This window comes from Rhinopithecus roxellana, chromosome 15 (genome assembly GCF_007565055.1).
Source record: "Rhinopithecus roxellana isolate Shanxi Qingling chromosome 15, ASM756505v1, whole genome shotgun sequence".
NCBI lineage: Eukaryota > Metazoa > Chordata > Mammalia > Primates > Cercopithecidae > Rhinopithecus > Rhinopithecus roxellana.
Genome location: NC_044563.1, coordinates 118418601 through 118443000, shown reverse-complemented (window position 1 = coordinate 118443000; position 24400 = coordinate 118418601). Strand labels below are relative to the sequence as shown.

Below are 24400 nucleotides of genomic sequence, written 5' to 3'. Positions count from 1 at the left end.
ACCAAAAAACCCTATATCCATTAGCAGTTCACTACCTACTGCCCTTCCCCGCAGTCCCTGGCAACCACTAATCTACTTCTGCCTCTATGAATTTTCCCATTCTGGACATTTCCAAAAATGGAATTAAGCAATATATGGCCTTTTGGGCCTGGCTAGTCTCATTTATAATGTTTTCAAGGTTTATCTATGTTTTAGTATGTATCAAGCACTGCATTCCCTTTAAGTGCCAAATAATATTCCATTATATGAATATACCACATTTTGTTAGTCCATTCATCAACTAATGGGCATTTGGGTTATTTTCACTTTCTGGCTATTTATTATAAAATAATACTGCTGTAAACCCAGATACAGGTTTTTGTGTAGACATATGTTCCCAATTCTTCAGCCTCTATACCGAGGAATAAAGGAATTGCTCAGTCATATGGGAATGTTATAGTTAATGTTTTGAGGAACTGCCAGTCTATTTTCCAAAGTGGTTACATCATTTTTCAATCCCAACAGCAATGTATGAGGATTCCAATTTCTCCACATTCTGGCCAACATTTGTTATCTTTTCAAAAAAAAACTTTAGCCGTCATAATGGGAGTTAACTGTTATCTCATTGTGGTTTTGGTTTGCATTTCCCTAATGATTAATATGTGGGGACAGTTCACCTGCTCTAACATCCTACTCTAGGTTTTGTCACAGGCTAAGTAACCTCTCCATCCCACACTCTGCACTTCTTTCCCCACTTCTGGTACCAATTTACTCTATTAGTTTGTTCTAGTTTGCTGTTAATAAAAACATACCCAAGACTGGGTAATTTATAAAGAAAAGAAGTTTAATAGATTCACAGTTCAGCATGGGGAGGTCTCAGAAACTTATGATCATTGCAAAAGGGGAAGCAAACATGTCCTCCTTCTCATGGCGGCAGGAGAGAGAAGAATAAGTGCTCAGCGAAGGGGGAAGCCCCTTATAAAACCGTAACATCTTGTAACAACTCACTCACTATCTGAGATGAGAACAGGATGGGGGAAACTGCCCCCCATGATTCAATTATCTCCACCTGGTCCCTCGCACGGCATGTGGGGATAATGGGAACTACAATTCAAGATGAGATTTGGGTGGGGACACAGCCAAACCATTTCCCCAGTACCAACTCCCAGCCTCCCCAAACTGGATTAAAGTTTTCACATCTTTATCTGTTCAAAAATACTGTTAACAAATATCAATACTTTCGTCAATTCAACTTCCCCCTCCTTCAACCATAAAAATTCATTATAATGTTATTTTTCAAACAATACAATCATGAATGCAGCTTAAAGAAAACAAAAAGAAATCCAGCAGAACATTTTCTCTTCATCATCTCATCAAGCAGTTTAGGGCAGGACACAGGGGTTGGTAAATGAGGTGAGGCAGAAAAGGGAGAATGTGTTCTCATTAGCTTTCAGCTCTCTTTGTCCCCAGAACACAACTAGACGTTTCCCCCACTACAAAAACAAAGCTTAAGGTCTAGTTAGGAAAGAAAGTTCAGATAATGAGACTGTAGAGAAGCAGCCAGACATGGTGACTTGCACCTGTAATACCAGCTACTCGGGAGGCGGAGGCAGGAGGATTTCTTCAGGACAGGAGTTCAAGACCAGATTGAGCAACACAGAGACACACCGTCTCTAAAAAACTAAAATTGAAAAAAATAAAGAGAAGGGGCATTATCTTTTAAAATATACTTGTCACTATGAATTCATGTTAGATTAAGGAATAAACAGTTCAATTATAACACTTTATTTCTAATTTTATTTATTACTAGTAAAGCTCTTTCACAGAGGGGAATTTCTAACGTAGAAGTGATGCATACCTCAGAGTTTTTACTGAAAAGCACAAAAACTGCTCTGAAATTTGATTGGTGGCTTCCTATGTGTCTTTTTGAAAAACCCCCCTTGACCACCCAGGTGCAAGCAGGTTCCCACCACCCTAGTTCCTGTCACCCCACGTTGTTTAGCACCCTTTACCGTACTTAAGACATTTGTAATGATTTATTTACTTGTTTAGTAGCATGTTCCTCCCCACCCATGGCTAGCATAGTACCTGGCACGTAAATGGCACCCAAACTTTTGTAGCATAAATAAATAAATCCTAAAATAGTTTCTCTCCCTAGTTAGGAGGATGCTATTAGTAATGCACAGGAGAATCTCCAAGTTGAAGCCAGTCCAGAACGAGTTCTAAAATGACCTTAGCAACTAGGGTAGCAGAACAAAATGAGTATAAAACAAAAAACAGAATCTGAACCACTCTCCTTCTAAATCACTCCAATTACTTTTCAACAGAAATTTGACCTTTCCAATAATTCTATAATCTCTTTTTTTTTCTTATATCTGAATCTTTGGGTTGGTACAAAAAGGAGCAAGCAACACCAAACACCTCTTCTTTTCCGGCATATAAGATGCTTGCTGTTAATACAGAGTTACTACAACTATAACTTGAAAAACAGTTTTCTTTTAAAAAATATGTAAGGGGTTGGGCACGGTGGCTCATGCCTGTAATTCCAGCACTTCGGGAGGCAGAGGCGGGCGGATCACAAGGTCAGGAGATCGAGACCATCCTGGCTAACACGGTGAAACCCCATCTCTACTAAAAATACAAAAAGTTAGCCGGGTGTGGTGGCGGGCGCCTGTAGTCCCAGCTACTCGGGAGGCTGAGGCAGGAGAATGGCATGAACTCGGGAGGCGGAGGTTGCAGTGAGCCGAGATTGCACCACTGCACTCCAGCCTGGACAACAGAGCGAGACTCTGTCTCAAAAAACAAACACAAAACTATTTAAGGTCTTTTTGAGTGTGTTTGATAGGGACTTTAATAACACGAATAAAGCACTAGTTTAAACTATCATCTCAGTGACGTTGGTGGTCTTCAACTTTCATGTTTAAAAAATCTGGTATGAACAATGTACTCATTATGTAAACAAAGACAAAAACATTTCTTCATTGTATAATTAACTAATGGCATCAATGAAATATTAATCAAGTAGAAACTACCTATTAGTTTATCCTCCTTAACATACGTCTACTCAGCCTCAGTTAGTACAGGAGAGATTGCTTACCGTAACTGATAAACTATTTTGGCATTATCTTACTGGATCTTTTCCCTAGCTAACCAAAGTATTTATTTTTAGATAAAAAACAAAACATTTTGAAAAGGAACAGCGAAATTTTACAAAACATACTTGAGACATACTGGACAGACGAATACACCTAAAATTGTTTCCTTTTTAGAATATATCCTATTGAATTTAACATAAAATTTTAAAACAAAACTGCAGAGCTCAAGTGTGCAACTAATTTTGAAATATATTCTATAATCTTTTGTATTAAAGTATGCATTTCAGCAAATGCTTGCTTTTGAAGGAAAAACAAAATGTAGTGAGGGCAATAATTAGTAACAATCTCTATTAGTATGTCTTAAATCAGGTTTTGCTAAGCACATGGCCTGGAACTAGGCTTCAAATCTGCTTACATTAGACTTTCTGTCATAGCGACTTTATGGGAGTTTTAAACTTTGGAAACAAAGTGTACCAACAAGGCATCATCTTTAAGGCAATAAAGCTGAACTTTGCTAACATGAACATGTTTAAACTCCCATATGCTTCCAAGAGTTTGAGAGTGTGGACAAAGCTTAACTATTCAGCTCAGCACTTCCCACACCCCCCATCAGATTTGTTTGCCTGGACATACTCACCATGTGATAAGGCTTATCTTTAGATTAAAGGTTGAAAGATTTCCCTGTCTCCTCTTCAAAAGTAATTCCACACTGTGACCAGAGGACCAAAGTTAAACTTAAATGGTGCAATAAATAGTTCAAAAGTATCTCTGAAACCTCAATGCACTCAAATCAAAAAGGCTATTGAGAAGTAACCTTAAGCAAGGGTCCAAAGCGGTTTCTGAGCATATTGCATTCAGTTAAAAACTGAAAATATTCTTAAAAGCATCCAGTCTAATCCAGTCACATTTTACAGATGAGTCAAATTAAGTCAAAGAGAACTTAGGTATCTTTCTGATCCAGCTGGTTACATTGTGATAGCAGAACTTGGGTCTCTTGATTTCCAACTGAGAACGTAATTTTTTCTACATCCCAATTTAATTCAGTTGAATCAAGTACATTGTTGTAACTACCATGTGGAAAAGAGATGCTAGCCTCTACTGCAGATTGAAAAAAGATTTCTGGTGGGCACTGAAAATGACAGGTCAGAGCAATGCCATAACTATTTTTCTCACAGGATAATGTACATACGAAACATTACAGAATATAACACATAAAGAAGCACTAGCAAAATGAAGGACATCCAGAGGAAGTGAGTAAACTGATAAAGAACAGAGAACTCTGAACACATGAAAAACCAGAAAAACCACAGTTAGAAGACAACACTGCTGGGATTAGAGCTGTATTCACACATGTGAAAGGAAGTAAATTTCTGGGTAATCAAGAAACATAAACTTTGTGGTCATTAGAATTTTCCTTAAGTAGAATGTGTGTGCTACACTATAATGAAGTAAACTAGTAAAGGGAAAGGCCAAAGCTGAGATTGGTGAGGCATGAATTGGGTAAATAATTCAACTAGATGCCTTTCAAGTCTGTTCCAATCAGAGATCTTAAATTCTCTTATGTAATTAGAAACCTGGCCAGGCCCTGTGGCTCACGCCTGTAACTCCAGCACTTTGGGAGGTACAGGCAGGCAGACTGCTTGAGCCCCAGGGGTTTGAGACCAGCCTGGGCAATATGACAAAACCCCATCTCTACTAAAAACACAAAAAAATTAGCAGGGCATGGTGGCACATGCCTGTAGTCCGAGCTACACAGGAAGCTGGGGTGGGAGGCTTGTTTGAGCCCAGGAATTGAGGCTGCAGTGAACTGAGATTGAGCCATGCTGCAGTCCAGCCTGGGCAATGAAAGTGAGACCCTGACTCCAAGAAAGAAAGAAAGAATGAAGAAAGAAAAGAAAAACTCATATCTTTGGGTAATTTATTTAAGATGAGTCACAATGCAAAGAAGCAAGTGCATTACCCACTATTTTTCTTCCTCTCAAATTTTCATGTATCAGCATTAGTAGGTATTTCTGAAAGATTAACTGCATTCAATCTAAATTTCTTATAAATTCTAGGTATCAAAAGATAAATTCAAATTTCAGTTTTGTCACTTAACTATATAACCTTGGGTATAATTTCCCTGGATCTCAGAGGAGCTCAGACTTTAGACAATATTCTGTAACTCTCCTAGCATTAAAAAAAAAAAACAAAAAAGCAGTGTTGGTGGTCCGAGGAATCACAATGGCTGTGTGGATGTTCTGCAGTGCTCAGAAGAGCAGCATTCTCCCCACTGAAAAAATGATTAGAGGAATCATTATGAGGGCCAAATTTTGTGAGGTTTATCGGTTAATACATATATTTTTTTGAGATGGAGTCTCGCTCTGTTGCCCAGGCTGGAGTGCAGTGGTGCAAGATCTTGGCTCACTGCAACCTCTGCCTCCCAGACTCAAGCGATTCTCCTGCCTCAGCCTCCTGAGTGGTTGGGACTACAGGCGAGTGCCACCAGCCCAGCTAATTTCTGTATTTTTAGTAGAGACGGGGTTTCACCACGTTGGCCAGGATGGTCTTGATCTCCTAACCTTATGGTCCATCTGCCTCAGCTTTTGACATGGAATTTCGCTCTGTCTCCCAGGCTAGAGTGCAGTGCACGATCTTAGCTCACTGCTGGGTTCAAGCGATTTTCAGGGTCTCAGCCTCCCAAGCAGCGGGGATTATAGGCTACCACACTTGGCTAATTTTTGCATTTTTAGTAGAGATGGGGTTTCACCATGTTGGCCAGGCTGGTCTCGAACTCCTTACCTAAAGTGATCTGCCTGCCACGGCCTCCCAAAGTGGTGGGATTACAGGCGTGAGCCACTGCATCCGGCCTGTTACTAATTTTTATTTTTGTTCTTAATTTTTTGAGACAGCATCTCACTGTGTTGCCCAAGCTGGAGTAGAGTGGCACAATATCCACTCACTACAACCTCTGCCTCCTGGATTCAAGTGATTCTCATGCCTCAGCCTCCTGAGTAGCTGGGGCGACAAGCGTGCCCCACCACTCCCAGCTATTTTTTTCTATTTTTAGTAGAGATGGGGTTTCACTATGTTGGCCAGGCTGGTCTGGAACTCCAGGCCTCAAGTGATCCATCCACCTTGGCCTCCCAAAGTGCTGGGATTACAGGCATGAGCCACCGCACCTGGCCATCTGTTAATAATTTTTAGTTAGCAATAGCTCTTTCTACCTAAAACACACATCTTTTCCTCTGTACGCTAAGTAATTAATATAGTCCATAACCAAATACTGACAGCCCAGGATAACCAGGAAAGACTTAAAAGAGCTGATAAGGGGGAAATAAAGCCCCAAACCTCAAAACAAAACAAAACAAAAAACAAAAACACCTATTTTTAGCATATGGCTATCAAGAGACTTGCTTTGATAAAACTGAAATAATTAGATGCTGACATTCTCTTTACTCAAGACTCCATAAATGAAGTTACAAATTTGGTTTCTAGAGACTTCAGTAGTTTTCCCTCAACACTAATAGGATGGATTCTTAGTTACTGAGTTGGTTGTTAGGTGCATTTTCATCAAAAGGAAAACATTATTTTTAACAACTGAAATATTCGGCTTAAAAAAGAAAAAACGTTAATGAATGTCTCAAAATTTTTATAGATATTTAATTATTAATGCCAAATATTTAACTCTGATGAGAAAAACGTGAACAACTTTCGGCTTTAGTCTTAGTTTAATAAACTGCATATAGGTATTTGTATTTTACTTATCCTTTTTATTTATTTCAAGACATTATATTAACACATACACATACGTGTATGCATATGCACAGATAGCAAGTTTTAGGAAACTGAAACAAAGGACCTAAAAGCAACATATGAGGCTTAATACTGCTGACATTTCTACACATAGAATTTCTGTGCACAGAACTGTAGTTAGGAATTAAATATTCTGTTTTTGTCACTCTAGACTGTTTATCACTTGCTTTAAAACTCAAAGGTACAATTTTTCCCCCAAATCTCTGGCTCCAATATTTTCCCCAAATCTCTGTCTCCAATATTTTGTTTACACCAAATATTTTTATCCCAGTGGTGCCATCAGTACTTATTTTCTAAAACACAGATTGATAACAATATTTTGATACATCTTTTTATAATATAAACAATAGGGAAAATAACATTACATAAAAGATAGTTTATCAACTGTTAGTGTTTTAAAGATCTTTTTTTCATTCTGAACAGCAATTACAATTTCATTGTGTTTTCATTAGGCCTTTTACTGGAAAATGTCCGTGATTATATTATATAAAATAGCAGATCTACAACATACAAGGTGATGTTTAAACCTGATGTTTGCCAGTACAAAATCTCCAGGAAAAAAAATCATCTCCTATGTGTTTATATGAAATAATTTAATGGCTTGCATAATACTCAAGGATCCATTTTCTTGAACAAAGAGTAAAAACATTCCTAATATGACTCAAAAAAACAAAGCCCTATTTTTCTTAAAACTCAATAAACATCAGTGCATCCTTATTGCCATTTGATGTCACTTCATGATTTACTATAAATTACTAATGAATTCTCTAAAATTAAAATATTAAATAGCTTTTAAATGTTAAAGAAAATGAATCAGATAAAAAACTCAATCTACAACAAATTACTCTTTGATTCCCTAAAATTACATAGATAACTTATTAATTTCATGTAAGATGTGAAGGACTGATACTATAAATATAGTCATGTGACACTTAACCAGGATACGCTTTATGAAATGGATCATGAGGCAATTCTGTCATTGTGCAAACATCTTAGAGAGTACTTACACAAACCTAGATGGTAGAGTCTACTACATGCCTAGGCTGTAAGGTATAGCCTATTGCCCCTAAGCTATAAAACTGTATAGTCTGCTACTGTGCTGAACACTGTAGGCAACTGTAGCACAACGGTATTTGTGTATCTAAACATAAAAAAGGTACAGTAAAAACACAGGATTAGAATCATATAGGACCACGATTATATATGTGGTCTGCCGCTCACTGAAACGTTATTATGCAGCACATGAAGTGTAATTACTAAATACGGATAATCTTAAAGCAAATCACTGTATTCTAAATATAATTAACCTGGAAGCATCTGATAAATAAAAATATAAAAGGGGTTGATGTTTGAAGGAGGTAAAATTAAGCTTCTCTAGAGGCTTAGTTACCATTCTAGGACGCCAAAAGACACACATCTACTTAATTTAAGCTAAGAATTGACAAATATTTCAATATAGATTTGAAGAATACAGAAAAGCAAACTCCACAACCATGAAAGCAATATTCTACACCATTTGTTTGTGTTTGCATGGCTCAAAGGGTCAGAAATAAGGGGATAGTTTATATATCTTTGGCAGAGATAAAACATAATCCACTATGCAGAACTCTTGATTTCAAGGAAAACTTCAAATCCAGCAGCTAACAGCTTGTCTCTATTTGCTGTCACTCTAGATCAGAGAAACCCACACGTTTTTTTCTTTCCTGCCCCCCTTCAGTTACACTTGAGCTCTCTGAGTGAAAAGGTCTGGAACAGATTAAAAGTCGGGCCACAAAATAAAAAGCTTTGGCATATTGTCAAGCCTGTCTGGAATACACACACGGTGGGCCCAAAAAGGGAAACTAAATGCAATAAGAGAATTTTATGAAATTTTTTCTGGGCACATCTAATTGTACGCCTATGTGTACATAACATGCTGGAGGGTGGGAGTGTTTTTTTTTTTGAGTACCTCCTCCACTTAAAACAGAAGACCAAGCTGTTTATGTAATCAATAGATCTACTTAAGCTTACAGAAAAGTTGTTTTATTTCACTGTTTTAAAGGAAAAACTTTTTTTCTTTAAAAAGCTTTGTTCTAATTCCTCATCTCTGCAGTTGGTAAAGTGTTCATCATCATCTTTCATAACCTTATGTCAGGGAAAAAATTCTGCAACACCATTCTTTAGAATTCCAAAATGTGGAGAAATGGAATTCATTTCATTAGAGATAATTTAAGGAAAGATGGCTGTTATTGTTTCAGTCCATACAAATGGCCGTATTTATTAAATTCTCTATCTTACTTGGTTTCCTGTTCCAACCACAAGGGCTAATTCAAATAGTAAAAAGGAACTGAAGTTGCAAATTATTAACATACTGCATTACTTTCTTAACACCCAAACAGGTCTCGAAGCTTAAAACGCTAGTATTTAAGCCAAAACGGTTATCTGTCAAAATGACATCACTGCCCTGACCCTACGATTGACTTAGCTTGAATGGGGGGGTTCAGTCAGTTTGGGGCAAACTTGAATTTTTTTTTTAAAGGTATATATAAGACAAAAAATAACTGCTCATAATGTTCCTGATGGTGAAGTTATTTTATCCAACCAACTCCAGATAGAGTTTTTTTCTTTCCGCCCCGCCCCAGGGTTGTGTTTTGATGGCATTCACAGAGTTAACTCCTCTTTCCCATAAGGGCCCCGCAGTTGGTGTTAGGTCAAACCCTGTAAAGCTTCAAAGGTTCCGAGTCCCCTCAGTCTGACCTATTCAGTGATCTGCACATTGTTTTCATTTAGCTGCATCTAGTCCAAGATGAAGCTTCAAAACCACAATTATCCGCTCTTTTTTAGATGCATATTCCACGGCCTTGGAAAAATATCTCAGAAACCCAAAAGAAGAACTGAAAACACTTTAACACACACACACACTTTTTAAAAAAGCACTGAAGAACTGGTATACTCTTATAAAAATGTACACATTTGGAAGGGGAGGGGTTCCTTTGTGCAAATGTGATTTATTCATGAAATCTGGAGGGGAACATGGCTTTTTGTTTTCTGAATGAAGAAAAAAAGAACATTTATTTTTTGAGAGAGACAGAAGAGGTGGCAAAATGCTTTCACTGGGCCATTTCTGGGGTGCCATTTTCCCCCTTAGGATGGGAAACACTATAACACCCAGGCATGGGATGGTACTCATCACTCTCAGAAGCTAAGCACAAGCAGACATCAGGTCACTGACAAAAGCTGGTATTCCTGGTCTGAGGTGCTGCATGACAGCCTGATTATTATTGCAGCTAAAAAAAATCATTTTAAATATGATCACTGTGTTTCTCCCAAAATGTGAAAGGAACAAGTGATTTCTGGTTAGTTGGCCATTATGACATTTCCCAACCCCAACCTGAGGAGCCCCAAAAATCTGATTAAGATCTAAACTTCTCAAGTTTCCAATGAGAAGGATAAAAATTCTACTGGTAAACATTGGGTGGGCAGGGTCATTTTTTAATACTATAAAGCAATGCAATTGTATTTAAATGTGCTTTCCCAAGTATATATATAAAAAAAAAAATTAGTAACCAAAAGCATCTAAAAAGGTTTTGAGATGAACCTTTACCAAAACGAGGGTCAAGCCTTGGGTCTAGCCAAGAGGTGGTCTTGTTCTTATGGTTTATATAGTAAATTTCTCCATCCTGAGTCATGGCTTGTTCCCATCCATCAGGAAGAGGACCTATAATACAGAAAAAAAAAAAAAAATCACGGTTTTTATTTGGTGTACCTAAAAAAAGTGGGAGGGGGTACTAATTTAAAAGGAAAACACATCTTAACATAAAACAATTCATTGAAACATATTTAAGGCTGCGTTCAGAGAAGAAAGGTAAACCTATATACCTGCTTCTTCTCCACTAAAAAGAAACCACCAAATAATAAAATGAACATTCCTCAACACAGAGATGAAGAAAAAAAAATTTTCTCCAAAAAATCCTTTTGGAAGTCATGGCCCAAATAATTATTATTACTGTTAAGACAGGACACGAAGAATTTGCAGCTCAGAAACTACCACCCAATCCAATCAGTTCTGTAGACAATACCTTCCTAGGAACGCCAAGGCTCATTAATAAGAAATATATGCAAGTATTTTTAGAACACTGAAAATCTCATAAACATTCTATTTAATATAAAGCACACTTTAGCTAAGACAGCCAAGCTCCATTTATTTCCATGTTTTATGTGACTGGCTGACACCAAGAAAACTTTAAGACAGAAAACTACAGTCCAAACAAAGCTTATTTTTAAAGCAGACCAGAAATTGCTAATGGTGGGGGTTGCAGTTTGAAGTCTAAGCTTGTTGGAGGATTGTGAGGAGGCAAGATAAGTGCTAAAGTTGTTGGAAGGCAAACATTAAGGAATCATCAGTTGAGAGATAGGACTAAAGAATACGGTTAACTCTAAAAGGACTTTTCTATCTTTATAGGAATAGAGAAGTTAAGACAATTGCTCTTGGGAGGTAACAGCAATGGAAAGAGAGGCCCAGAATAAATTACTAAAGTATTCAAACATAATTCTTCCTTATTTCCCTGTCCTTCCCAACTCCCCCAGTTCCCATTTCCAAAAGGTATCAAAAGAGGCAGGGCAGGAGATACAAACTGGGATAGTCAGTACATGGCTAAAATTTTTTCTTCTGTGGACTAACTCGAGTTGAATACTATCTTGTGCTAGTCACTGTTCTTATATATTATGTACATTAATTCATTTAATCCTTACAGTAACAAATGACATAAGCAGTAGTACTACATATTCTAATGAGGAAATTGAGGCACAAAGGGCCAGGGTGATCAGTCTGGCACAAGATCACAAAGCTAGTTAGTATCAGGAATGATAAACCCAGGCAGTGTGATTCCTAACCCACTGACTGCTCTTCACAACTATACTTCTTTTCATTCATCTCCCACAGATGACCAGAACCTAAGTATGCCTCCTATGCACAAACAGAACAATTCCCTTCTTCCTGTATTGGCAGTCCATACCAGTCTCGTGGGTGATGTTGAGTAAGTAACTTTGGTTAAACTGACCACTCACACAAGGCCCATGGGACCCAAAATCCGAATTTTAGGCTAGTTTCATTTGTATTAGGAACAGATCAATTTGCAGCTGCATTTTCAAAGGTCTACTTTGATGGGGTAAAATCCCGTTAGGAAATGCAGACGTGTGGAATTAGTTTTCTTTTTGCCTAGAATCCTTAAAAGGAAGGCTCTCCTTCAGTCCTGGCTGTGTAGTATACACTGCTAACCAAGTCCAGAGGTAGAATTTGCTGTACACATCCCAAGTTTACTAGAGGGTGAATGACAAGCAAACCTGTTTAACACATGTATATCAAACCTTTTCCCACCAGTTTTCACTGTCATTTTGGGCTCTATTTCCTTCCCAGAGAGACAGAACTCCAAAACTGAATATTAATGGTTTGCTACTATCTTTAACTATAAAATGGCTGAATTATAAAATGCTTTTGCAAAACAACTAACTGTATTTCAAATTTTTAGGTACTGAAAATACCATGTGACTATATCTGGTGATGAACAAGTCAACAGCAGTCACTGAATGCTTTTGGGAGCCTCAACTCAACAACCCCCAAGAGATCTCATCGTAGCTTTCAAAAGTGCTTGAATACATGGATTTCCTATGTGTGGTTTAAACACACACACAGGAAAACACACACCCAGACACACACACACACCAGCATTATTCTCCACCTTAGCTGTCTGAATGAGAGCCACAAGAGATATCTTGGATACAAACCAACCTTCCCTACCTGCTCCACTCACTTCATTTTGTAAATTCCACTTATATTCTTTGTGATGGGTCTGTCCCAGTCCATCTCAGAGACCTTAGCCATCAATACTTACCAGCTCTCTTTTCTGACCACTTCCTCAGTAACTGGATTCTCATCTCTTCTCACTCCAGAGTCCTCTATCAAACAGTCACCAGGGGTTTCTCTTCTTAAAATATTTTCGAATCAAATTTTTATACATGTCATTCATTCTGACTAAAACAGATTCCCATTGCTCTCCATCAAGAGGAAAATGCCTAAATTCTTTACTAGCTGGACTCATTTCTGAAGTCTTCTTCAGATACCCAGTTTTCCCACCAACTTTCCACAAAATCATGCCATCTTCTTGTATATGCCGTTCCCATTATCACACATACTCTGTACCTCCTAAACTCTTAGTCATCCTGCAAGAGACAGCTCAGATGTCACTTCTTTAATTCAGCCTTTCCGGCTGAATTAAAGCTGGATTACCTCAGACAGAAATCACTTTTCTCTTCTATTCTCCATGAACATTTAACAGGTAGAGTTGTAATTACTTGTTTACATATGTATTCTCCTGGCAATGATCAAGTCATTCATCTTTACAAGCTTGTAGGCTAATACCTGAATAGCTGCTCAATAAATGTTTGATGGAAAAATGAATGTCCTGCCTTCTAAGTAATACTTTGAACTTTCTGTAAGCTTAAAATCATGTAGAACATATACTATTTGCAATTAACATTTATACCAACATATATATACCAAATATAAAATAATGCTTTATATTCATTTTATCATTCATTTAGTACTCTCTGGGTAAAAATATAATGTTATGTGGAAAGAAATGGCCCAAAATAGGATACTTTCTTTATACTGAAAAAAAGCTGCTCACCAAAAGCAAGTAAGAGACTAGAAGAGATTACCTTTAAGTAACTTTTCACCACACTATCTTTGTTATAGAATTAAGATAGAGAAAACTGAAAAGAAACAAATCCTCCAGTGTTAATGAAACAATACAGATCCAGGCTTTATTCACAAAAACAGAATTTTTAGTCAAGTGGTTCTTAGAAGAAATTCAGTGACTTGATTCTTAATGCAGGATTCCAAGTCATTCTAAACTAAGCTAACTGTTGAATAACCATGAAAAGAAGAGAAAGCAAAAAGTGGTATGTTTTCTGAAAGTGAAACAAGTCACACTTAGTGAAAATGTGTTTCAATCATCTGTTTGGGCTAGGGTTAGGATGCAGTAAGGTTAAGTCCAAGGGGCGAAATGTAGGATTCCCACAAAAATAAATGCAAGAGGAGACCACAGGGGCTTGATCAAAATAAATTCAGGATGCCTTTATGTTCAATTTATATTCTGATTGTAATGTGCTATAAATATTCATCAGAATCACCTGGGGGGGTTATTAACATGCATGTTGCTGAGCCCTACCCCTATACTTTCTGATTCAGCAGGCCAGGGGCTGGACCTGAAAATTTCCAGGTGATGCTGATGCTGGTCTAAGGAACACACTTTGAGAACCACTGATTTAAAACCACGACTTAGGGCCGGGCACGGTGGCTTACGCCTGTAATCCCAGCACTTTGGGAGGCCGAGGCAGGGGATCACAAGGTCATGAGTCTGAGATCAGCCTGACCAACATGGTGAAACCCCGTCTCTACTAAAAAATACAAAACAATTAGCCAGGTGTGGTGGTAAGGGCCTGTAATCCCAGCTACTCAGGAGACTGAGGCAGGAGAATCACTTGAATCTGGGAGGTGGAGGTTTCAGTGAGCTGAGATCGCGCCACTGCACTCTATCCAGTCTGGGCGACAGGGTGAGACTCTGTCTCAAAAACTAACAACAAAAACAAACAAAACATAACCACTTAGAATTCTTCAGCTTGTACAGAAGTATTTCTTAAATTTATCTGAGTTATACACAACCACATCTATTCATTTTAGGCAGTTTGGAGATAAATCTATGAAGCCCTGCAGGTCTGGGAATAGCACACAGCCACATCTGCTAGAATTAGGCAAATCTACCATGCCAAAACAGGCACCAAAAGGGCAGTACTTTTTTTTTTTTTTTTTAATTCCCATGGGAGTTATTATTATTTTACTTTTTTTGAGACAGGGTCTCATTGTCACCCAGGATGGAGTGCAGTGGTGCAAACTTGGCTCACTGCAGCCTCGAACTCCTGGGGTCAAGCGACCTCCTGCCTCAGCTTCCTGGGGAGTTAGGACTACAGGTGTGCACCACCACACTCAGCTATTTTTTAAATTTTTCTGTAGAGATGGGGTCTCATTATGTTGCCCAGGCTAGTCTCGAACTCCTGAGCTCAAGAGATCCTCCCACCTCGACCTCCCAAAGTGGTGGGATTACAGGTGCGAGCTACCACGCCTGGCCGAGAATTATTACTGGCCATTTTGCTTCAAACAATTTTTAGTTGAGAACTTTTCACTTCCTCAATACAGATGAAGAGTTCCTTCTCTGTGCTAGTAAAAAATTTTGTTTATATCTATGTCATAGCATTTATCATTCAGTATTTTCATTATGCATGTTTTCTTCCTGGCTAGACTGTGAAATTCTTGAACACAGGAGTATATATTTTGCATTTTCCATTTTTGTCCAGCATGGGACCTACTAATTAGAAATACACTAGGAGGCTGAGGCAGGAGGATCATGAGGTTAGGAGTTCAAGACCAGCCTGCCAACATGGTGACATGGTGACACCCCATCTCTACTAAAACTACAAAATCAGCCAGGTGTGGTGGCGCACACCTGTAGTTTCAGCTACTTGGGAGGCTGAGGCAGGAGAATCTCTTGTATCCGGGAGGTGGAGGTTGCAGTGAGCTGAGATTGTGCCACTGCACTCCAGACCGGGCGATAGACGCAAGACTCCATTTCAAAAAGAAAAAAAAAAATAGAATAAATGTTGGCTGAAATGAATGTAATCAAAATGAAATTCAATTAAAATCCTTTGTTTATGCTTGTAAAACAAAATACTCTGTTTCATTCTTTCTATGTAAGCTCAATTTCTACATTATTTTAATGTGTCATGTGAACTGAAGGGACAGGGATATAGCGAATACTTCTATTCAACAAGTATTTATTGAGTTCCTACTATATTCAGGCCCTAGAGATGGAGCAATAACAAACCTAGCCCCTATCTGATGGAATTTATGTTCTAGACAGAAGACAGTACAATGCTGGCTAATGAAAAGGGCAGCAAAAATAAAGCAGCATGCATGAAAGAAAGAAAAATGAAAAATGGGAAAGAAAAAGATAAATGGGAAACAGATTTTTAGAAAAGCAGATCAAGAAGGGCAGGAAGTGACCTGTAAGCTTTGACCTAAATGCATTCCTAGCCAAACATGTGACATTCTGGGCATGGGCATTCCAGGCAGGGGAAAGCATGAAGAAGCTACTACGTGTGGATAGGGCAGAATAAACAGTTCACTTTGTTTTTAGGGTTAAGAATCTACCAGAAAAACTTTCATCATTTCAACCAGTAAAGGGTCAAATAGGTAATACTTAAAGGGGATTACCATTACTGAACAGTAATTCCAATCCCCCAAACTCATGACAACCACTACATTGGTCAGAATGGGTAATACACATTTTCACCCCAATTAACTTTTACACACTCGAAAGCTGGGCCCTTAGACGCGAAAAAGATGTGGAAGCTTTAAGGCTGGGCTATCATGCCTGACCACCACACCAAAGCCTTCTTTAGAAGGAAAGATTAAAAGTAGGCCCTATAGCAAAAAGGAAAAGAGAAACAGGCCAGCATTTCAATGAGACGTAAAGAGCATGATATAGTTTGGATGTTTGTCCCCTCCAAATTTCATAGTGAAATGGGATTCCCAAAGTTGGAGGTGGGGTCCCTCATGAATGGCTTCCCACCATCCCCTTGGTCATAAAATGAGTTCTCATTCAGTTCACCTGAGATCTGGTTGTTTAAAAACCTGGGACTTCTCTCGCTCACTTTCTTCCACCCTCTCTCACTGTGTATCACACTGGTTCCCACTTGCCTTTTGCTAGGACTGTAAGCTTCCTGAAGTCCTCACCAGAAGCAGACGCTGGCACCATGCTTCCTATACAGCCTGCACTAACTGTGAGCTAAATTAAACCTCTTTTCTTTATAAATTACTCAGTTTCAGTTATTCCTTCATAGCTACACAAAACTAGATTGACACAGGGAGAGAAATTTGAATCAGGATAAGCAAAAACAGAGTAGTAGGCAATATATAAAATAATTCATAAATCAGAATTACTTAAACTTGAGAGAAGCAAGTTTTTATGTAAGACTTCCTACTAGTATTACTTGATTGACAACTTAGCTACTACAGCAAAAACCAACTCCCTGTGATATTTTAAAAACAAATACTCCATGTCATAATACTGAAGGTGACTCACCATCAACTTCCTGCTCTTGCCTAAGGACCTTCTTGCATTAGTAATGACTAACTAAAACCATCTGCCACGTCTATTCAAACAGGAAAGTCTTGATTAACTACACCACGAGTTAGACGACCAACCTTCCCTTGTCACCTGCCCCACAATTTGGGAATAAAGAAGTCACCCAGGACAGTGAAGTTTATACTAAACACACCCTGATGAGTGGTACAAAGTACAGGATTATCGAGTAGTTTCCTTAAAAAGTAACAAGAGTAGCTGGAAAAGTAGATTCAATGACCTTTTAAAAGAACTGAATTCTAACACTTTGCCTGATGCTTGTTTTGAAATTCTGATCTCATGTATTTATGATTCACAAACTGTTCTTACTATATACCAGGCACTTTTCCTAAGTTCTTTGCAAGCAAATATTAACTCACTTAACAACCCTATGATGGAGGTACCATTATTATACCCACTCTACAAATGAGGAATCTAAGGCAAAGAAAAGTTAGCTTGTACGGGATCATTCAGCCCAACCTGGTAAGTGGCAGAGTGAGATTCAAACCTTGACAGTTGGGCTCTCCAGAAATCATGCTCTTGAATACTGTGCCACAAGTATGACAAACAGTAATCATATGCTGTATTTTTTTTTAATCCTCTTTTCTTGGAATTTTCATGAAATCCCATGGCTTGTCATATTCATGTAAATGACTTCCATATCTTTAATGCCTCTCACAGGGTCAATACTAGTTTTTCACTTCCAACTGGACATTTGACACCTCACATGTATTCCCATATTTTGAGTGGGGTTTACTTTAAAATGTCATTTCCATTTGTCCCTCAAATAAAACTTTCACATAATTTTTTTTTTTTTGAGACCTAGTCTCACTCTGTCGCCAGGCTAGAGTGCCATGGCACAATCTTGGTTCACTGCAACCTCTGCCTGCCGGGTTCCAGCGATTCTCCTGCCTCAGCCTCCCGAGTAGCTGGGACTACAGGCGCCTAACATCACGGCTGGTTAATTTTTGTCTTTTTAGTAAAGGTGGTGATTCACCATGTTGGCCAGGCTGGTCTCAATCTCTTGACCTTGAAACTTCCACATTTCCATGACGAAGTTTTAGCAGTAACTTCCAAATTGATCTTATTCAACTCCAACACTAAACTCTGTATATACCACAGCCACATGATCATCTTACCTCACCTCCTCTAAGGAGGAAGTCCTCTGACTCAAGGCTCAGCTCCCTAAAGGAAAATTCGCAAATTTTTAGCAGGGTATCCTCTACAGTCAGGCATTATATAGCACTGCTTCAGTACTGAAAGCATCCAACATACCAGGCTCTATCTATTCCTCCACAATTATTTCACATCCCTCCTCATTCAATCTTCTTTCAGTTCCTCAAACATCTCCTCTCCCACCTCCAGGACCTTCACAAGTGCAGCTGCTCCCTTCAGGAACTCTTCTCTCCACCTTCGTTGCTTAGCTAACTCCCTCTCATCCCTTCCCACTCTAAATGTCACTTCTTCCTAATAACTTGCCTACATACAGTTTCTTCTCCTACTTCATCAGCTGCTTTCTCTCTGGTAAGATGATTCTATCACTTTAGTAATTCATTCAGTCTTCCCAGCTGCAAGGCTTGTTCACTCCTGTCTTTCCAGTATCTAGCAGTGTAATGCACTTTCCACCTCCATACATTCTCAGTATGTCCACCCCAAAGCCTGTGTCTTCCTAGCCTCCACTGTTTTCAACCCAATGAAATTCTACTCACTCTCTTTTTGAGACAGAGTCTTACTCTGTTGCCCAGGCTGTAGTGCAACGGTGTGATCTCAGCTCAATGCAACCTCCGCCTCCTGGGTTCAAGTGATTCTCCTGCCTCAGCCTCCTGAGTAGCTGGGATTACAGGAATGCACCACCACATCTGGCTAACTTTTGTTATTTTTAGTAGAGACGGGGTTTCACCATGTTGGCCAGGCTGTTCTCAAACTCCTGACCTCGTAATCTGCCCACATCGGCCTCCAAAAGTGCTGGGACTACAGGTGTGAGCCACTGTGCCCGACCCAATTCTACTCTATTCTTATGCCGTATCTTTGTGAAGCTTTTCTCCAATTCGTCCCACTAGTAAAACTCTTCCCCACCTATAAATTGAAATTGCACCTGTTCTGATTTCTTGAATACAGTACGTACTGTCTTGTGTTCATCACTCTTCTACACTGAGTTTAACTATAAGCTACATGGAATTATGAGAAGAAAAACTTATCACTCTGTCCTAGAATATCAGGAAAAAGTTCTCCATTTTTTATGATTGGGAATGTACAACTCTGCAAGGTTGCTCAGGACAAAGACAGCAGCATTGATTAGAAACTACTGGCTTGTTAGTAGTTTGTGATACTTTGGTCTGCAATTTGTGCCGACTTTTGGCTTTCAATATAAATAGGAACTAAAATGTATCACCTCTGATTCTTCTTTAGTGTTCTTTACAAAGGAGTCTTCCATAAACATAAATATCTGAAATTCATTCTTGACGATATATGCCTTAAACAATCCCTAATCAAGTTCTGCCCACACTACTAAGATTTTTAGGCAGACGCAATGGAAAAAGTTATATACAAATTTGCTGCATAATGATATTTCAGTCAATGATGGATCACAGGTAGAATGGTGATCCCAGAAACTTATAATAGAGCTGAAAAATTCCTGTCACCTAGAGACATTGTGGCTGTCATAAGGTAATGCCATAGTGCATTACCTCTTCTATGTTTAGACATATTTAGATACACATATACTTACCATTGTGTTACAATTGCCTACAGTCTTCAGTATGGTAACATGCTGTCCAGGTTTGTAGCCTAGGAGCAATAAGCTATATCATAGAGTCTAGGTGTATAACAGGCTATACCATCTAGGTTTGTGTAAGCATACTCTATGATGTTTATACAATGATAACATCACCCAGCAACCCATTTCTCAGAACTTACCCCAGTCATTAAGCAACACATGACTGTATTATTATCACTAACTTATTTTGTGGTTTCGATAAGCCGAATATGGGAAAATAAATACATTCACTGAAGAAAAGGCAGTCTACACATCAAGTTTTGGTGAAAGAAGTTTTTTTTGACACGAGGTCTTGCTCTGTCACCCAGGCTGGAGTGCAGTGGCGCGACCTCGGCTCACTGCAGCCTCCACCTCCCAGGTTCAAGCAATTGTCCCACCTCAGCCTCCCAAGTAGCTGGGGATTACAGGGGCGTACCACCATGCCCAGCAAATTTTTATATTTTAGTAGAGACAGGGTTTCACTATGTTGGTCAGGCTGGTCTCAAACTCCTGACCTCGGGTGATTCACTCACCTTGGCCTCCCAAACTAACGATACTATAAACATACTGATGAAAATAAGCTTTGGGTAAACAAATGTTAAGAGTGTGGTGGCTAACCCATCCTGCCCACCCTGTCCTGAGTTCAGGTTCACCTGTGTCCTATAGGTAGCTAGAAGACTCTTCTGCCAAACTACTAGAACACACTGATGAATCCAAGCCCCTTCTGGATTACAATGGGCAGTGTAGTAGAATAAGATGAAACTCTGGACCATACATATGAAGGCTTAGATTGGAATTCTGGCACTACTACTTACAACCACTATGCTCATGTCCCCTTTATAGCAGATGCCTCTCTGATATTAAAAGTGGAAGAAAGAAAAATAGGCAAGTTATGGTCAGAGTTATTGACTGGGGATGGAGGGAGATGACAGCTTAGATTACCTTCTCCAGTGCGGGTCTCTGTAATTGACGTCTTTTGAGCAGAGATCTGAATGAACTGAGAGTGAGAGCCATGTGAATATCTGGGGAAGGGGGAGAATGCTCTTCACCCCAATCATTTGCCTGCATCCTTCTGTTCTCAACAGACTCTAAGCTCTCGAAGTAGAGACAATGACTTTTTTGTCTTTGTATCCCTAGGACTTAGCACTGCTACCAAATACAACCAAAGTTTGCTGAGCTGACATGATTAAGAGTCTATCTGTGGAAAAGTATGATTGGTCTTTGTCAAGTTGCAATCTCTCAGAAACTTAATTTGTGACTTTATAAATAACAGATTTTTTTTTTTTTTTTTTTTTTTTTTTTGAGACGGAGTCTTGCTCTGTCACCAGGCTGGAGTGCAGTGGCGCAATCTCGGCTTACTGCAACTTCTGCCTACCGGGTTCAAGCAATTCTCCTGTCAGCCTCCCGAGTAGCTGGGACTACAGACACGCACCACCATGCCCAGCTAATTTTTGTATTTTTAGTAGAGACAGGGTTTCACCATGTTGTCCAGGCCAGTCTCAATCTCTTGACCTCGTGATCTGCCCGCCCTGGCCTCCCAAAGTGCTGGGATTACAGGCGTGATCAGCCACCACACCCGGCCTGTAAATAATAGATTTAAGAAAAGTAGATAGCATTTATTTTGCAGGGTTTTTATATTAAATAAAAGCTCATGAAATGATGGAACCACTCATTTGTATTTAGGTACTCAGTAAAGGTTTTATTCCAGCCTAAAATAAGAATGATAAAACGATCTCTAATGACATTTCTATGGATTTAAGTTTAAACCATACAACAGTATTCTATTTGTGTACTCCTTTAACCAGCAGTATCAGTATCACCTGGAAACTTGTTAGAAATGCAGAATCTCAGGTCCCAATCCTACTAAATCAGACCCACTGAATAAGAACTGCATTTGAACAAATCCTGAGGTAATTCCTTGACACAGTTACAAATTAAGAAGCACTACTCTAGAATACCAAAGACTAACAAGGACCGCTTGTTGGATTAAACCTTTTCTAGAGTTACCATTAACTCAAACTTTAACAATACAGCAAAAGTACTACTCATTGGGTTACTTGATTTAAAAAATCTTTGATACATTATAAGTAAAATTTATATGACTTTAGTTTCATACTCAACTCTAGAAAGACAGTATAGTTTAGAGACTATAAAGGGTTTAGATTCAGACAGACCTGGGCTCAAATCTTGGATCCAGTACTTACTAGCCTTCTAACCTTGCTTAACCTGCTTGATGCTCACTTTCTTTATCTATAAAACAGAGATGAACACTCAATGGATCGTTGAGAGAATTAAAGAACGTGTGTGACACAGGTCACGGTTCACAGCAGGTGCTTAAATGTCAGTTCCCTACTCTTTCTTAGAACAGTTCTACCATTTTGTTCCAATAATATATTAAACTTTTTCATGTATACTATACCTAAGAAAGTAGCTTTAAATATAAGAAAATGAGATATTTGGATTTCAAAATTCAAATGAGCAGGTAATAAAAATAGGGAAAAAACCATAGAGGAAGACCCCTAAAGAAGATTTTTAATGGTATCCCAACATTTTCAGGACAAGACTCAAACTTCTTAGCTTATGACAAAAAGCCATTCTGAGGTGGTCTTCAGTCTCATCGCTCACCATCTTACCACTAGCGATATGGTATTAGAGGTTCCAGGGCTTAGTAATTGCCCATCTACTAGCTACTTTTATCTTCCCTTTTCTTCTAACTTAACTTCCCACTCGTCCACTAATACTCAAGTCCTGAACCCAATCACTTTTATCACCACCACTTCGGTCATCCTCTCCCTGGGTTACTTACTGCAACTGCCCTCCAAGAAATCTCCCCATTTTTTAGAAAGTTACTGATACCATGTCACTCCTCTGTTCAAAACCTACAAGCACCTCTGTAATGAAGCCCCATTCTGCCTTTCACAGACTCTGTTTGTGGTGCAGTGGCCTTTTTGCTGTTCCCCAAACATGTCTCAGGGCCTTTGAACTGGTTGTTGTGTTATGCATGGAACATTCTCCCCCTTCCCCAGATATTCACATGGCTCTCACTCTCCGTTCATTCAGATCTCTGCTCAAAAGATGTCAATTACAGGGGCCCACACTAGAGAAGGTAATCTAAGCTATCATCTCCCTCCATCCCCAATCACTCTGACCATAACTTGCCTATTTTTCTTTCTTCCACTTTTAATATCTGACTCATTGTATATCCATTCTCATAACTTAGAACCATGCCTGGCACATAGCATATATTCAATATTGGATAAAGAAATCAATGAACCTCCTTAAAGAAGTCTTAGCAGAGTGCGGTGGCTCACACATGTAATCCCCAGAAAAGCTGCCAAAAAGCTGGGACTATAGGCATACACCACCATGCCCCACCGTTTTTTTTGTCTCTACCAAAAAAAAAAAAAAAAACCCATTGGGCATGGTGGTGTATGCCTGTAGCCCCAGCTACTTGGGACGCTGAGGCATGAGAATCACTTGAGCCCAAGAAGGTGAAGCTGTAGTGAGCTGTGATCGTGTCACTGCTCTCCAGCCTGGGTGATGGAGCAACACCTTGTGTCCCCCCTCCCCCCACCACAAAAAAAAATTCTTTACTGTTCTCCCTTTCCACTACTGACTCACTTTGTTCCTCTCTCTCTCTACTTTCTCAGCACTCAGTACCATATATCTGCCATAACATTCTTCTTTTTTTTTTTTTTTTTTTTTGTTTGAGAAGTTGTTTTGCTCTTGTCACCCAGGCTGGGGTGCAGTGGCACAATCTCAGTTCACTGCAACCTCTGTCTCCCAGGTTCAAGTAATTCTCCTGTCTCAGCCTCCCAAGCAGCTGGGATTACGGGCGAATGCCACCACACCCAGGTAATTTTTTGTATTTTTAGTAGAGATGGGGTTTCACCATGTTGGCCAAGTTGGTCTCGAACTCCTAACCTCAGGTGATCCACCTGCCTCGGCCTCCCAAAGTGCTGGGAATACAAGTGTGAGCCACCACGCCCAGCCCTGCCATAACATTTTTAATGATAATACACAAAAAGTCTGTCTTCGCTTGATTCTGCAATCACAATGCATAGCATAAAGCAGGACATTTGATATTTGTTGAATGAATGATTTAAGAAGGGAAAAATACAATTGTCTCAAAGTAAAACTATGAAACTGTTTAAAAAATCATTTTCCTGTTTGTCAGGTTATAGCTGTTAAGACCTTTCTAGAAGAAAATGTCAAGTGTAAGCTTAGTGAGCCCACTAATATGCAACTCTTCAGACTTTCTTCAGTGCCACTTAAGTCTTTTAGATTTTAACTCAATGAAATGGCTTAAAGTTTATTTATGAAAGACTAGCTTTCTGTAAAGATTTACTGAAGGAAAAACAAACAGCACATTTAGACTTCAGACTGCTCAAATAAATACCTGTCACTAAGATTTTAACCTAAAATAAGTTTTACCACTTCCTTACCTTACTAACATCAAAAGAAAACCTTATCTTGGAAAACTGTGACTATTGTTGCAAGATTTATTCTATTTCACTTATGCTGCCTATATATGGTAGTCTATGAATATCATTTTTAAA

At 39.0% G+C, this 24400-nt stretch overlaps 1 protein-coding gene across 12 annotated transcripts in view; it reads right to left on the bottom strand.

Moving 5' to 3' along the window:
* Positions 1-24400, bottom strand: part of YAP1 (Yes associated protein 1) — a 126649-nt gene that overhangs the window by 37621 nt on the left and 64628 nt on the right. For 4 of the 12 annotated variants that reach the window (XM_010379037.2, XM_010379039.2, XM_010379041.2 and 1 more), the window contains exon 4: positions 10447-10566. The exons of 4 other annotated variants lie outside the window; for them this stretch is intronic. In XM_010379037.2, the coding sequence (XP_010377339.1) occupies positions 10447-10566 (120 nt within the window). The remainder of the gene's footprint in view (positions 1-10446; positions 10567-24400) is intronic. 4 more of the 12 variants (XM_010379040.2, XM_010379038.2, XM_010379044.2 and 1 more) reach the window with 1 other exon arrangement.